A 17,819-nucleotide genomic window follows, 5' to 3' on the forward strand; every position below is an offset into this window, starting at 1 on the left:
TTACATTCTAGCTACAATTTTAGTCTATATGATATTTCTTTCTCGTTATGACGGAAGTCACTTTTTTAAAAGGTACATAAATGATATGTTTTATAAGTGAAATATATTTGAATTCAGGATTTGCTATTAGCGCAGAACTGACATCCAGCGCGGGGTACAGATTTAGCATTACATTCGTCTTCGCAAAAGCAACAACTTTAGTCTGTAACCATAAAACAAAGTTAAAGTTAGCATGGTTTATGAAAGATATTCAAGTAATCAGCATTATCTCTTTGTTTCATACATAACATAACACCAGCATATCCTTTAAACACAGAACAACACCACAACAAGCAACAAGTTTCAACTTCGGCATATACAGCCATTCCAACAAGGTGAACTTCTGCCTTCTTTGTTAAAAGAGCATTTTAAACCAGAGAAAACAAATATTTGCAATACATATTTCAAAATAATTCCAGTTATTAAACGTCAAATATAGCTGACCCTTAGAAAAAAGTCTCTTGTCTAAATATCCCAGTCAAAAATTTCCCTGTATCTCATGTCGCACCAAATGACACACTGGTTTGAACGTTCATCAGTCAATCAGCTAACATATGTTTGATGTCCAGTACGGTCACTCTATCCGTAATTAATGGGACAGATGTTAGTTACTGTGGAAAAAGGGTTTTAGTGCTTGTAAAAGAATGAAATGTTAATACAAACGGGCGTAAAACCCCAAAACAAACAATAACTATTCCAGGTTTATTTTGACTTTAAAGTTGGTCGAAATACGCTAAGTAAACAAGAGCTGTCACAGGAGACAAAGCGCTCGACTATTTCGATGCTGGATTATGAAACTTGGCACATTTGACGAAGCTGGAGCTGTCACTTGGGTGTTTAATGACTCCAACATGGAGGAAAATCGGATAATAGCTTGAGTCTGTGTCAAAAGTATTAAGTAATTAAAGAGATAAGGATCAAGCGTATCAAAACATTAAATATTAAGTATAATTCTTAGCAAACACGAAATATTGGTGCAACAGTGACGCACCTTGTGTCACTTTGAATCAAATCCATTTTAAAATAACTTGAGAAAATGAAAATGCATTAAAAATACCTTTAACTCTAAGTAAAAGGGGCATAATTCATGAAAAATTGATGCCAGAGTTTATGGACCTTGTGTCATATGATGTGGGTGATAAGGTGGAACAACTATTTTAAGTCTGAATCAAATCCATTCAGTAATAACTGTGTTAGAGTGAAAGTGAATCAGAACTTTAACCTAAATTGTAAGTAAAAAGGGAGATGCAAGAGTTATGGTCCTTGTGTCCTTGTTGTGAGTGATGATGTTGAACAACTATTTTAAGTTTGAATCAAATCCATTTTGTAATAACTGACATAGATTAGAAGTGCACCAAAATTTTAACCTGAAATTCTAAGTAAAAAGGGGGATAATTCATGAAATACTGGCGCAAGAGTTATGGCCCTTATGTCATATGATGTGAGTGATGATGTTGAACAACTGTTTTAAATTTGAATCAAATCCACTTAGTAATAATTGAGATAAAGTGGAAATGCACCAAAACTTTAACCTGGAATTATAAGTAAAAAGGGGGAATAATTCATGAAATGTTGGCAGAGTTATGACCCTTGTGCCATATAATGTGGGTGTTGATGAGGAACAACTATTTTGAGTTTGAAGTAAATCCATCAAGTTGTAACGAAGTTTAAGAGAAAGTGCATCAAAACTTTAACCAAAGTGCGGACGCAGAAGGACGCCGACGCCAGGTCGAGAAGAATAGCTCTCCATACTTCGTATAGTCGAGCTAAAAAGACATGAAGTTCAGACGTTAAAAGTGCACAGTTAAACATGCAAGTTCGATTAATTTGTATCCACCGCCGAACGGGTTTGCGATGAGGAATGGCAATAAAAATATATCCGACAAAAGAGTTTAGGATGTTACTAAGCAAATAATTTCATAAGTCAAAATCAATTTAACAGAAAACGAATGTTTAAAGTGTATATAAAAAATGATAGTTACGTTGGTCCTGACTAAAGAAATTATTTGGAATGGAATACGTTTAAAGCTTAGCTTTTAGAATTAAATGAAGTTATTTGAAATGTGAGCTTGCAGTGTAACTAGAGCGAAATATTGCCATCGAGTAGTTTGGCACGAAGAGCTGTTGTTTAACAAGTAAAGAAGAGATGTCCTTAAGAAAGCACAATCAAGTAAGATATCTTGCACATAGCTTGCAGCGGGATGGATGTGGTCACATACATGTTGAAGGATTGAAGGATTTTAATGGAATGGAAAAATATATATATATACTTTGTGGGGGGGGGGGGGGGGGGGGGGGTGAACGAGTGAAGGTACAACACTTCACATGTTGATTATAAATATTGTTTGAAAATTAAAAACGAAAAAAAATGTTGCGAGGGGGATGCATAGTCGGGGAAGCTGGAATAACTGGGTTGAGGAACGAGGTGTGGGAACGGTATAACTTTGTAGATTGAAAAATATTCATGGCCAGTTTGAAAAAAAAATCCAAAATAAGTAATGTTTTTTTTTTGTTGTTGTTGTTTTGTTTATTAATATTATTATTATTTTAGTTGGGGTGGGAGGGGGAGGGAGTATGACCAAGGCAAGGGGTTGACCATGTGTCTGTACTCATCATCACACGTTTGTAATAAATGTTCATAGAAAAGAATGAAGGGAATTTAATGAAATTGTACCAAATGGTAAGTTTGTTATGTAAAAATATATTGATTCTTAAACAATTTAAGGGCAATAACTCTGAAGTTATTAATGAAATCCGGACGAAACTGTGTGTGCACAACCACATTATCGTGATTAAAACTCATTTAAGTTTCATAGTTCTATGTCAAATATGTCCCAAGTTATGAAGCAGAAATTGCCATATTTATAGTACCCTACATAGCGCTAGAAACTTCTTTGGGCCATAACTCTAATGTTACTCTAATGTTACCTCTAATGAAACTTGATAGGCCACAACCTTATAGTTGTAAACATGTATATGAAGGTTTTTTTCCAAATATTCCCAACCACTTCCTAGATATGGCTCTAGACAGACGGACGGACGCACGCACGGACGCACGAACAACGCGAAACTATACCCCTCCGACTTCGTCGGGGGATAACAATACAAGAAGCCGTTAAATGAATACTGCAAATAAATCCTACAAACAGACAAGCTGAATGCAAACTTAGTTGTAAAACGATTGAAAACGATGAAATGTTCCCGGTAGTGAAGAAATTTCGTTTATTTGTTGTTGTTTTTTTAGGAGCATTATCAGAAAATTGAAGCAAAAATCTACGGAGGAAAGAACGAGCAATCAAACGTTTAAATAGAAGTATCATTTTTTCATTACCCATTTTGTGTGTAACATACATTCCGGGATTTTATTGTGATAATAAAAATCGGAAAGAAGTCGAAAAACGGTTTACAAAATTTGAATACGATTAAATTGAAATTTATTTTGTTGTAAACTTTTAATCTGATTTTCCCTTAAGATTTTTTAAACCCTGAAGCAGATTTTATACACAATTATGTCATTCAGATCGAAAACAATTATTTCGTATCTTGGCATGACTTTTGCATAAAGTAAGCGCTCCTTTGGTGAACTGACACCCAAAAACTAAATTAATTGCCGTTAAAACAGCAACATCACAACTTTAGAGACTAGGCTAAAACGTGATTTTTCAACGTTATTTACGGAAAAAGTATGCATTTAATTTTTTTACATAATTAAAGATCAGCTTTTGCTATTATCTAAAAAGTTATCAAGGATGCAACTTGTTTTTTGAAATTCCCGATTACTACGCCTTCTGTACCTCAACTCATTAGTGTCAATTTTATAATTTTACTTATTTATTTCGTTGGGTTTAACGTCGCACCGACACAATTATAGGTCATATGACGACTTTCAAGCTTTGATGGTGGAGGAAGAACACAGGTGCCCCTCCAAGCATTATTTCATCACGAGCAGGCATATGGGTAGAACCACCGACCTTCCGTATGTCAGCTAGATGGCTTCCTCATATAAAGAATTCAACGCTCCAGTTAGGCTTGAACCCACGAACACACATCCATGAGGGGCAAAAGATCTTAACAACTCGGCCACGAAGCCCCCTCTCCATCCACAGGTTTTATTAAGGCCATTGAACAAATTCATAACATTTATGCCAAGTAATTTTAAAGTCCCTCGATGAATGACAGAGTTAGGAACCGGACAAAAATAAGATCATGTTAACCTCTGACTTCTAAGTATGACCTTAAAGATGTATTCTGCTCATCTTTCATTAAAATATTTTATATTAAGATATTTACTTCAAATGCAAACTAGAGCTACTTTTGAGAAAAGCCCATGTCTCCCACAACTGCCTAATCATCTAAACACTAAGTCAGTGTTTTTATACTGTTTAGTCACAACAAATATACCTTTGAAGAGTAAAATGGCTGATTTTCAGTAATTCAAGGGCCATAATTCTGAAGTGCCTATGCCAATTTTGCTAGTTATCGAACCTGGGAGAGGAATTATGGTCATACACATTTTGTTTAAGTTTCGTGAAGATCGGATGAGAAATATTCGAGTTAGAGTGCAGACAAGTGTAAAAAGGCTGATTTTTGGTAATTCAAGGGCCATAATTCCTAAGTGCCTGAGTCGATTTGGCTAGTTATCGAACTTGGCCGAGACACATTTTGTTCAAGTTTGGTGAAGATCGCATGTGAAATGTTTGACTGCGGACAAGATGAATGGTTTTTGGTGCATGTTTGAGAATGAAGACCAGCATTTTTATGAGTCTAGGTGATTCATTTATTATTTTAAGGGTCATAATTCCGAAGACCCCGGGCCGATTTGGCTAGTTGTAGAACATGGCCAAGGTCTTATTGGCTAACACATTTTGTTCAAGTTTGGTGAAGATCGGATAAAAAATGTTTGACTTGGAGTGCGGACAAGATGAATGGTTTTTGGTGCATGTTTGAGAATGAAGACCAGCATTTTTATGCATCTAGGTGATTCATTAGTTATTGTCAAGGGCCATAATTCCGAAGTGTCTTAACCGATTTGGCTAGTTATCGAACCTGGCCAAGGTCTTATTTGCAAACAAATTTTGTTCGAGTTGGGTGAAGATCGGATACGAAATGTTTCACTTCGAGTGCGGACAAGATGAATGGTTTTTGGTGCATGTTTGAGAATGAAGACTTCAGCATTTTTATGCATCTAGGTGATTCATAAATTATTGTCAAGGGCCATAATTCCGAAGTGTCTTGGCCGATTTTGCTAGTTATCGAACTTGGCTGAGGTCTTATGGTCAAACACATTTTGTTCAAGATTGGTGAAGATCGGATGAGAAATATTCGACTTAGAGTGCGGACATGATGAATGGTTTTTGGTGCATGTTTGAGAATGAAGACCAGCATTTTTATGCATCTAGGTGATTCATAAATTATTGTCAAGGGCCATAATTCCGAAGTGTCTTGGCCGATTTAGCTAGTTATCGAACTTGGCTGAGGTCTTATGGTCAAACAGAGTTTGCTCAAGATTGGTAAAGATCGGATGAGAAATATTCGACTTAGAGTGCGGACAAGCTTTGTGACACACACACACACACACACACACACACACACACAGACTGGAGTAAATCAATATGTCTCCCACACCACTGTGTGGTGGGAGACATAATAATCCTCATCAAATATATTCAGCTTCACTAAATATATAAATAAATTGTCAATATTGAGCTACATTCATAATCAAATGACATGTAGTAACAGCTGATTGTGTAAAAAACTTCCAGTCTTTTTATGATAGTACACAGTTATACTGCTTTCAGCTGTACATGTATACAGTGTGTACTATTATTAACCAAACTCATCAGTATTAATACACATAAATGTTTTTATTTTATGTTTACATAAACTACTGGTAGTACTTTTTTCATGTTTTCACATATGAAATTTTGGTCTAGTATACCTTTAACCTTTAAGCTAGGGATCTGAGTCTTGCGCATGACACAATGTCTTAATATGGTTAACATTCATGACAGGTTATTTCAAAATCTCTTGATGGATGGCAGAGTTACAGCCCTGACAATAATTTCGCACGCACGAACGGCAGGATGGACAGTGTGATTTTAATATGCCCACCTTCGTAAAATGGAAACACAGAAAGAACAGGTATTTTAAACAAAGTATCAATTCAGTTATCAAATAGAGTGAAAAATGATATGAACAATAATACGTTATGTGACAGAAAGTAAATACACTTACCTAAACGCTGACCCCTGAAAGTATGATCATTATAGGTGCGGGCCAATTGCCAATAAAATAGGGTAGGTAGTGACGAATAGCTGCAGTTCTTTTCAAAATCACATGATATAGGATCTGTAAAGAAATGAAAACTGTACATAGATACGTCAGCATAACCTGATACTATAAACAGTTAAGTCGGTCTTATTAAACACATATATAACCAATATGATATATATCAGACGTCTTTTTATTTTATACACACTGTATTTTTCCAGTAGTTTTACCATTGTCGATAAAACCCATATGACAGCCACATTTCAGATGTCTCCCGTACTATTGATGACATTAAACGATTCAAACGATAATTAAACATTGTTTTTCGCCAAAAATTCGATTCAAATCAACTATATTGATAATTTCTGATATTATATTTAGAGACTGTAATGCGTTTTTAGGAAGAAAAAAGAACATCACGACAGGCTTTAAATGATTAAATAAAACGTTGAACCGTCAAGTCTTTATTTCTGTTTACGGACGTTAAATTCCTGCGTTTTGTTTAAATACGAATACTAAAAGTAAGATTTTTTCAGCATTCTGTTTTGCTTTTCTTATTCTACAATTTGTAACATAAAACATGCAAGTAGTTGTAGATGCAGACTGGAATATCCGGCTCTAAGGTTTCTGTTTTTCCGAATACAGCCGTTACCGCTAAATCAGTCACCTGAAAGCCAGATGTTTAACTGAGTCTGATACTCATACGGGCATAGTTCATTATTCAACTACTCTACATCATGAAGAAGCGTTAAACCGATTAAGATAATTTTATACTCACGCAGACATGGCTCATTGTTTAACTCTATATCATCGAGGAAAATCAAATACTGAGTAAGATACTCACACGGGTATAGTTCGTTATTCAACTACTATACATCACTAAGGAAAGTTAAACTTTTTGTACTCACGCGGACATGGCTCATTGTTTAACTCTATATCATCGAGGTAAATGCTCCCCTCCGAGAGAGATCTTCGTATAATAAAGCTAACACTAAACTGTCCATCATCAGTAGAAGGCAGTCGCATGCATACGTTCTCCCATTCTGATTTGTAATGGTTGTCTGAAAATATCGTCTTTACTCCATCACTCGAGGTTTCGAAGTCGACCTGAAAATTTCATAAAGTATTCATTTCATTCAAATGTTTTTTTAAGCCCGGATCCCTTATTAAATACTAAAATTCCTTGATGGGTAACAGAATCATGGACTGGACAAAAAAGCACATACTGAGCTTTGACCTCCTAGAGTGACCTTATTCACTGAGGTAGGGTTCGGAGTGTTAAGCACGACACATTGCCTCATTATGGGGATTACTTGTATCAAGTAATATCAAACTGCCTCAGATGGATGGCGGATCGGACAAAAAAAAAATTTGAAATTTGTCCTTCAAATATTACTTTAACCTTTGAAGCAGAAATCTGGATGTTGACACGTCTTCTGATTATGGGAAACATTTGTTCCAAGTAATACGGAATCTCTCAAGGGATGGCAGAGCTCTGAACTGGACAATAAACAGGCCCGGTGTATGTCATGCGAGCCTTTGACCCTCCAAGTGTAATCTTGACCTTTCAGATAGGTTCTGACATTGTGTGCAATATACCGTGTTACCATGGGAAATATTTATGCAAGTTATGTTAAAGTCCCTTGGTGGATTTCTGAATAATGACCATAAAGGAAAAAAGGTCCTTTTGATATTTAACCTCCGATAGTGATCTTGAAATTTAGGCTAGGGGTCCCAGTTTTACGCATGACATGTCGTCTCATTATGGGTTACATTTGTGCTGAGTAATATAACAATCTCTTGATGAATGAAAGCGTTAATGATTGCAAACGAAATTTGGACGGACGAACGAAAGGACAGAAAAACGTAAATCCTTTAGTCCTTGAAACTGGGGCACTCTCATCATGTTGTAATGATAAATTGCCCTGAGCAGACTATTGGACAAAGAAATATCAATTCCTAATTTCATAGACTAAAATGATCTTAAAAGTAATAGTAAGGCCACACCAAATTGAAAAGTTGTTCATTGGATTTTTTTTCCGAAAAAAATGAGGCGTCAAGCGAAAAAATGATTTAAATATTTGTTTTTGTTTTTGAGAAAATCAGGAGCGAGCGAAGAGCAAAGAAATATATTTGTCTTGTTTGGGCTCTCGATTTATTAATAAAAACCTAAAAATAGAATGTGTAGCCTATTTACATTAGAAATAATTCACCAAGGATTGAGAAAACACATACATTTCGGTTTGGGTACATTTTGACCCAAGAGGCACAACAAAGCAAACTCAGACTCAGGGAAATGCAATAACATTGGCATACAGTTCAACGTAATCAAATAATGTATGTGTTTGTCAATGCTGTTAGAAAATATGTATTATACAACAATGCTGAAGTCTACACCAGACTATTCCCACAACTCTCATTTGAATTTTGACAGAGTTACGCCACTTTTTAACTTAGATTGTTTTGGTTAAAGTTTTATATAATGTCCAATATCTCTGTTACTTTCAAAGCTATTGACTAGTATGCCCCTCTCACTGGCAAAGCTCTAATTCGGAGTCAAGCACCGAAAAAAAAGTCGAGCATGCTGTCTTACAGATCGACAGCTCCCTCTTTTTCTAACTTTAAACTTTCTTAACAGATTGAATTTGTTGAAACAAAGTCTAAATTTAGGTCTGAAATGGTGGTTAATGTGCATTAACATTATTCTACTTGAGGACTGAAAAAAACTAAAGCTCTAAATTGGTCTGAACACAATTTATACTGTAAATTCCTACCCCACCCACTTTTGTATAAAATACTGATCATTTTGACAGGAAAAACAGAAAACAGAAATGCAGCAATATGTATTTACCCTTACCAAAAAAATATAGATTGATGTTATCAAATAAATTAGTGTGTATTTTCATCCAATTTTCAATGAAATAAGTCCGATTTTAGTAGCAAATTAATTTGGTAAACATTAGAAGAAAATGGCGGAACTGCGTAAGGAGAAATAATTTTAACACAACTTAATAAGTGCCCCGATAAATTATAGACGAAATGTATTATTTGTGATTATATTACATTTTAGTACAATCTCGGACTGGCATTATAAGCATTTGTACAGTTACGTCCGTACAAAGTAGCGCACCAAAAAATTTTGCCTTGAATTTTTTCAATGGGGCGAGTGCAAGTAAAAAGCAAAACAAAAATATACGAGCGGCAAATCCGAAGAACAACTTTTTTATTTGGTGTGGCCTAAATGAAAAAATTTGGTAAATCTTAAAATAAAAATGTGGAACACCTCAGGCCGTCCAACACGACATTAGGGAAAATATTGCGGGCTCAATTTACTTGAGCCTGTTCATAGACAATAGTGGAAATGCAAGCTACCGTCCACGCCCTCTAGCCCCGGGTGGAGCAGAACTCAAAATTTACACATGTTATTAGTACCAGAATATAGTTTAGATACATCCTCAGATGTTGTCATACGGCGGTGCACATGGAACCTTCAATGATGCACAGATTGCAATTCCATGCAAAGCGGCAAATGGTCCCCAATTAAATTATTGGCTTTGCCCTTAACGAGAAAACAGTTGACAGAACTAAACAAACTCGAATTTAGAGAGGGAATCTGTGGTTATGGAACCTCCATATCACAGAAAGCCAAAAGACAAAAATTAAAAGCAGGCATCATATCCAACGGGCGATTAAACAATACCCAGAGCTTGTTCAGCGGGAGAATTGGACCCAGTGACAAGCCGAAATGTTTAAGCTGAAAACTGCAACAGTACACTAACACAACATAAATGCCGTGCTGAAAGATCTGAAGAGATCAGAATATAACAGCTCTGATTGAATATATGGAGAGTTTTCCTACAGCCGCCACACGGCACCAACAACGCTGCAGTGATAATAAAACTAAAAAAAGTATAATTTATATTCTACCCTGAGTTCTAGATCATTCCCATTCACCCCAACGCCGGTTTGAAAATAACTAAATCGAAAATACGAGCCCACGTTTGGCGATGATGAAAATGTTACAGCGTAATCTGTATCTTTCATGGCATAAGTCGAGGATCCTTCTAAAGTGTCTGAAAATAAAACAATTGTTTGTTCATTACAATGAATCATGTTAATAAATGTTATATTTATGAAATATTTACTTCGCCCGGTAAAGGAAAGATATTCCGATTACTTTCCTGAATCGATTTGCCGTGTCGAATGATTGTTTGGTATGCAAATTTATTACAGAATAGATAGAATAGAATATATCACACAATTATTTTGAAGAATATAAAAGTAGTAGACTCATTTTGGCAGAAGCTATTCTTGAGAGATAAAGAAAATGTACAGCCCTCATGTCCCCAAGAAACCGGCGTCAGTGGAATTCTATCAGATATTAAATGGACTCAATGATCCAAAAGAATAGGGAAATATGAACGTAGAGCTCAACATTGTAACAACAGTGAGTAGAAAAATAGCAACAAGAGCTGTCGGATGACAGCGCGCTCGACTATTCGAAGAATTGACTGAAGAACGGGGTTAAAATATATTACCACAGATATTCAGACCAAAGAAAAAAATAGATTAAACAAACAACGTTCCTGTATTTGTGGATTTTGATAAGTCTTGCACTAAATGGTAATGTATATGAAAAACTGAACCAATTTCAAAGTGCAGAAAGGGCTATAATTCAGCCAAAATAGTTGACAGAGTTATGTACTCTCGTCTGTCTACAAATGGAAATCATGATGATAAACAAGTGTTCAAAGTTTAAAAGCCACATGCCAAATAGTTTTGACAAAACGTGGACTTGTACAACAAGAGGGTCATGATGACCCTGGATCGCTCATCTGAGTAATATGAGCTACATGTTTCAAATGTCAAACTGATGATAAAATATTAAGTCAGTAGGTCACATTCATGGTCAATGAAATCCAGTTTTACTATTTGTGTGCAAAACTGTGTAAGTCATCAAAATTTCAAGGCTGTATCTTAAAAAACAAGAAAGTAGGTCAGTAGGTCCAGGTCACAGTCAAGTGACATCATATTACTTGGGGTCATCAGGTAATTATAATTAAATAGTCTTGAAAATAGGATCAGATGATTTTTTAAGTATTTGTCCTATATAACTCACATAATAACTTAGTGACCCCAGGGCCGGGCCTCTTTTAACCCCAGGGGCATAATTTGAACAATTTTGGTAGAGGACTACTAGACAATGCATCATACCAAATATCAAAAGCCTAGGTCGTATGGTTTCTGAAAAGAAGATTTTTAAAGCTTTTTCCTATATAAGTCTATATAAAACTCGGGACACACAGGGCAGGGCCTCTTTTCACCCAAGGGGTACAATTTGAACAATTTTGGTTGAGGACCATAAGACAATGCTATAAAACAAATATCAAAGGTCTAAGAGTTGTGGTTTCATACAAGAAGATTTTTAAACTTTTTTTCATATATAAGTCTATGTAAAATTTGTGACTCCCGGGGCGGGGCCATATTTGACCCTAGGGGGATAACTTGAACAACCTTGGTAGAGGACCACTAGATGATGCTATATACCAAATATCAAAGCCCTAGGCCAAGTGGTTTTGTACAAGAAGATTTTCAAAGTTTTCCCTATGTAAGTCTATATAAACTATGTGACCCCGGGCGGGGCCATATTTGATCCTAGGGGATAATTTGAATAATTTGGTAGAGACTACTAGATGATGCTACACACCAGAATATCAAAGCCCTAGGCCTGTGGTTTTGGACAAGAAGATTTTTTAAAGTTTTACTATTCGATTGCCATGGCAACCAGAGATTCTGCATGGAATTCAATTCTTTGAACAATTTTGAAAGGGGGCCACCCAAGGATCATTCCTGTGAAGTTTGGTGTAATTCTGCCCAGTGGTTTTCAAGAAGATTTTTTTAAGAAATGTTGACGGACGGACGACGCACAACGGACGCCGGACATTGAGCGGTCACAAAAGCTCACCATGAGCCTTTGGCTCAGGTGAGCTAAAAACAGAACCAATTTCCAAGTGCAGAAAGGGACATAATTCAGCCAAAATAGATGACAGAGTTATGTACTCTTGCCTACAGATAGAGACTATTAGACTGAACCAGTGATAAAAGTTTCAAAGCCATATGTAAAACACTTAACACAAAATATGAACTGGTACGAAAAACTTAACCAAGATTTCTAAGTCAAATGGGGTCATAATTCAGCCAAAATCCTTTACGGTGTTATGTATTATTGCCTTTTACTGGACATGGTGATGGTAAACAGTGTTGAAAGTTTCAACGCTTATTTTAAAAGACTTTGTCAAAATGTGGACTGGTACGAAAAAACTTAACCAAGATTTCTAAGTCAAAAGGGGCCATAATTCAGCCAAAATCCTTGATGGAGTTATGTACTCTTGCGTATAACTGGACATGGTGATGGTAAACAATTGTTGAAAGTTTCAAAGCTTTATCGCAAAAGACTTTGTCAAAATGTGGACTGGTACGAAAAGCTTAACCAAGGTGGGACGTCGACGCCATGGTGAGTGGATAGCTCTACATATTTTTCGAATAGTCGAGCTAAAATGCATTTCAGTCCTTTTTTATTGAGGTTTTTATGTTTGTTTTCCTAGAAGTGCACATGTTCGTATATATTAAAACATAATCTAATGTTGATTGATCAGCAGACTAAAATACATACATGTTAGATATTCAGTTTAGCAGCATTACTTAGTTTAATTGTTTCAGTAAGTTCAAATTTCTTTCAGTTATAATAAAGTGTTTACTTACTGTTTTTAACATTCCAGACTGATGTTCTATAACTGCCATTATTACAAGTTTCTGATAAAAATGTTTGGCAAACTTCAAGGTCGTTAAATGAACATCCATTTGCAGGAAAGTTACCTGTTAAAACATAGAAAAATACTGAATTATGGAAACACAAATCTGATCAAATAGTAAACGGACTAAAAGCGTTCAGATGTAGGAAAATTATTTTTAAAGCACTAAAAGTCGTTTTAGATGTTGATAATTGAATTACTTCCACCTTCTAAAAATAAAAGTAGGCAAAACAAATATTTATCTTGCAATGAAATGTCGCATCTTTTACAGCAGGAAATAGAAATTTTAAACATTTAAGTTCAAATCAATTGTGTTGCAGAAAAATGTTGCAAAGATGTAAGATAGAGAACCTTTGGTATGGTAAAACATAATTTTGTACAAGAATATCAGAATGATGATAAATGCAACATGTGTTACCTGGACAACTGTCTTGCTTTACCATCACATTATGTAATCCCATGGTGTAATTACTGCCGGATACAGATGCTGCCACGGACATTGTGAACACCATCTGAACCTCTGTATCTATGTAATCATTAGGAAGTCTCATACATGCGCTATAGCGGCCGTCAAGAATGTACAGTGACTCTGATTTCTGCCACACAAACAAATCGTCAGCGCCATCCGCAGGCTAAAATTGAATGATTATTTTTACTTAAACTAAATATACATGGATTCTCAGGAGTAGCCTCGTTATCAAATTCGTGTAAAAGATATACCTTAAAATATTCCACACAACATACAAGGAACACAATTTTTTGACGTCAACTTTTAAAGGGAAATTTTCGCATAAACTGATTTCAGTATGACTTGCCTATTGCTAATTTTAACACCAGAAGAAGGTACAAGAAGGGGATTTCATTCACTGCAATTCACTTTAACATTCGCAATATACACCTTAAGGTATTGGACCCGTAATGGAGTACCCCCTTTTTGAAGAGTATTCAGTTCCTACAATAAACCTAATTGACTGCAATTTTCAGGGAGGCGTAGGCTCAAGCCCCACTGGGAGCAAATATTTTTTTCCATATTTTCTAGCAAATTTTTACTTATTTCAAGACTTATTATGGATGTATTGTACAAAAGTGGAAAACTTTCATTTTATAAGCGATTTCTTGCTGTTCAAAGGGAATTTACCTCTAAATCAGGAGGGGTATAGTTAGACATCTTTAAAAATACTGAGTTACATGCGGTAAAAGTTCTCTATTTTGCCTTCATTCTTTATATTACATATTGTGGAAGAAATGTAGGTAGGTTTTACTTCTGCCCCAAGGTTATTTTTGAATGAAGTGAGCAAAATTCAAAACAGACCCACAGGATTCAACCTTAATGTTTCAATGTTGGAGTTAGAATCTGTCTCATTAAATCTGTTTACTTGAGGCACTCTAGAAAAAAATAATATTTACAGTTTTATTTTGTGTTTTATAATTGTTTACCAATAGTTTGATGTTTGTTTTATCAAAATTAATGTTTTAATGAATTCTTTACAAACGTTTTAGATAGTGGCCATCACGCTGAAATTTGTCTCTACTTGAGCTTGAGGAAATACCATAAATTAGACAAAATTTACAAAAAAACGGCACGGTAAAAGTTGTTTAAAATTTGCAACACAGTGCCAAACATGGTCAACTTTAAGAATATACCAAGCAAATGCCATTTTTTTTTAAATATTACTATAAGGGGTCCAATACCTTAAAGAAAAATAATCATGGAAAATATAATATGCAGCCGACAAGTTTTTAAGTGATAACGTATATTTACATTATCTATTTTTTCACTTCACCAAACAAAAATAACCTCAACCAGTAATACGACCGTTAAATCAGTTATTTCATCTACTGACCCTTATTGACAACACCATGTTCTCTCCGGGGTATCCTCTGAGCGAATATTCGAAAGTGACACTTTCCCCTTTGGTGTATGCAAAGACAGGAGATACAATTTCCGTGACCTCGTGTTTAGACCCCAACATGTAAAGACCATGACCTTAATATGCAAAGACATAATACATTAGTTTCTTGTCATGTAAGTATTATACTTGAATGGTAGAAATACCCCGCATAATATACATGAAGAGTAGAAATTACCCATCATATTATACTTGAAGGGTAGTAATTACTCAATATATTACACTTGAAGAGTAGAAAATACCCACTGTATTATACTTGAAGCGTAGAAATTACCCATCAGAAAATTATCCAGAACATTACGAATAGTAAGAGTTGGTGGAATTATTAAAAAACCTATACCGTTGTTGTTTTTTAACACGCAAGATCAATTTCTCGAGAAGTCATTCAATCAATATAATTACGTAATTCTTGAATGAAATAAGACGAAATCGTTAATACCGTGCATACTAGTATTTTAGTAGAAATTACTGACCGAAGACCCAAATTCGTTTTGCTAAGGTCCTATCAGATGCATTTAATTCAAACAAATTTCAAATCGGCGTAGAATAATGCGTAAGCATTTGAATAAAAGCTCTAACCAACCATATTTGTTAGTATAATCAAGTGAAACTTTCGTAGTGTCATACTCGTAGCCACAATCATTTCGAACAGTAAAGTTACAAGACGCTGACGTCACCGCTGAAACAATGAGTAAACTTTTACAATAGAAATATTTACATATATCTATTTATCTTTTCAGAGAAATGCGGATCGCTAAACTTGGTCCTTACCTTTTCCTCTCGGTGTATGTTTTTGAAGATAGCTTTCATCATAATTGTAATAATTGTATATATATATAGGTAGGTAGTTCATCTATGAGTGTTACATAAAATGTGTACATTTCAAAAAATATAGAAAGATAGAAAATGACAGTTAAAACAATGCTTGTTCATATATAAGTTTGAATAAATTTTCGTTACCCTGCACCAAGCTAAGTATGTTACATGTACGCATACTACTTAAAAACAACAACAAAAACAGAAAGAAGATGAAAATACCGTTTTGAAAAAAAAGATTATTTTCTGAATAAAAAAAACTACATGCAGTCAAAGTATGAGAGACAACCAAACAAATAAATGAGCATTAAGCATACACATTCTTTTTCTTTCTGTGATTATACCTCCATGACATAAACATGATACCTTTACACTTTCATGTAATAATTTGACAGTTGTCTCGCATAAGAATTCGACACACCAAGCAATGTTTCCAAACCATTGCCAATGTTAGTCAGAAGCTTTCCAGACCATCACCAATGTAAGTCTGAAACTTTCCGGACTATCGCAAATGTAAGTCTGAAAGACCATCGCCAGTGCAAGTCTGAAACTTTCCAGACCATCGCAAATATTAGTCTGAAACCTCGCTGTGGGTGTAAAAACTCGTTCATGCCAGGAAGCTTTCAAACTGGCTCGCTGAAGGCCGGTAGTTCAACAAAGGAACTCGCTAATGCCTGATATAAAACGCTCGATAGAGCACCCTGGGGTCTTCATCCAACATGAAAATATGAAATGTCTCTTTTTGTCTAATGATCTTGTTGATACAAAACTAAATCAAACAAAAAGTTAGACATAATCATTTTTAAATACTTAGTAAGAAACTTTACTGTCTATACAAATACAAACTTAGTCTATGAAATACTTTTTTTATCAAAATAAACGACAGACCATCAACCTTTTCCTTTAAGAATTAATGAGATGATTAGCAAAATATATATACAGATATATCAACCTTTTCCTATAAATAATTAATGAGATGATTAGCAAATATATATATATATATAATTTTCTATCCTCTACTACAACGTTTTGTATTACTGTCAACATCAGGGATTAAAGAGTCCCAAGGACTTTTGCTGATAGTTTTAAGCAACTCGTTTATTGCGTGTTGGAGCAAGGCATGTAACATGTAGATAATAAACTTGTTCACGACAGAATATCGTAAACTGTAAGCGTTACTTGTCAACGCAAAGAAGGTTATAGTTCTGCAATGGTGTGTAACTGTACAAAAGATAAACAATACAGAAAAAAACGAATACGTACGACAATGAACACCTCTAAAACTACTTCCATAATAACAGTTACAATAATAGCCTGTGCAAGTGTCAATCCACTCTTGCGTTCTACACTCTAGTATGCTTTTCTCATTTCCACCACAGTTTAGACCATACATAATGATGTCCTTCGTCTCAGAATCATAACTGTAACTGGGATTCGGCATGTAAACCATGTAGTCAAGCGCAGGAGTCCTGAATAAAACAGTAATAAGTTTATATTAGACCATGGCAAGGTTAAAACACAGAACATATACAACCTAATCTGAATCACTCATGTCTACTTATAAGGAATGCCCTTGCAATCTCCGTATTAAGGTAGTGGACCCGAAATGCCACTTGGTAATTTCAGTGTGATAAAATATTCTCGTAAAGCAATTTGGCATTTTCATAACGTAGATATAGCTCAAAGCGCACACGGATTTCCTTTAAAGAGCCCGGAAATGGATTTCCTTCAAAGAGCTCGGAAATGGATTTCCTTCAAAGAGCCCGGAAAATGCCGAAATCACATATAGAGAATACGTATTTAGCCGATTGCCATTTCCTTAAATTAGACGGCTAGACGAATGGTTGTGCATCTTATTCGAATACTGCAATAACACTTGCTTTTCAAAAATTTAGACCACATCCCCTTTATATTCCTGAGTTTGTTTTGTACTTGTCTAGTGTCTATTCTTTATAATTTTTTGTAAAGTTTC

General features: G+C 35.2%; 1 protein-coding gene across 2 annotated transcripts in view; it reads right to left on the minus strand.

Annotated features, from left to right (window-relative positions):
- Nucleotides 1-17,819, minus strand: part of LOC123549407 (uncharacterized) — a 113,510-nt gene that overhangs the window by 73,682 nt on the left and 22,009 nt on the right. For both annotated transcript variants that reach the window (XM_053545414.1, XM_045337473.2), the window contains exons 13-20: nucleotides 17,111-17,316; nucleotides 15,615-15,710; nucleotides 14,966-15,108; nucleotides 13,540-13,753; nucleotides 13,072-13,185; nucleotides 10,237-10,382; nucleotides 7,218-7,416; nucleotides 6,274-6,387 (exon numbers count right to left, since the gene is read on the minus strand). In XM_053545414.1, the coding sequence (XP_053401389.1) occupies nucleotides 6,274-6,387; nucleotides 7,218-7,416; nucleotides 10,237-10,382; nucleotides 13,072-13,185; nucleotides 13,540-13,753; nucleotides 14,966-15,108; nucleotides 15,615-15,710; nucleotides 17,111-17,316 (1,232 nt within the window). The remainder of the gene's footprint in view (nucleotides 1-6,273; nucleotides 6,388-7,217; nucleotides 7,417-10,236; nucleotides 10,383-13,071; nucleotides 13,186-13,539; nucleotides 13,754-14,965; nucleotides 15,109-15,614; nucleotides 15,711-17,110; nucleotides 17,317-17,819) is intronic.

Source organism: Mercenaria mercenaria, chromosome 6, assembly GCF_021730395.1.
Source record: "Mercenaria mercenaria strain notata chromosome 6, MADL_Memer_1, whole genome shotgun sequence".
Taxonomy (NCBI): Eukaryota; Metazoa; Mollusca; class Bivalvia; order Venerida; family Veneridae; genus Mercenaria; species Mercenaria mercenaria.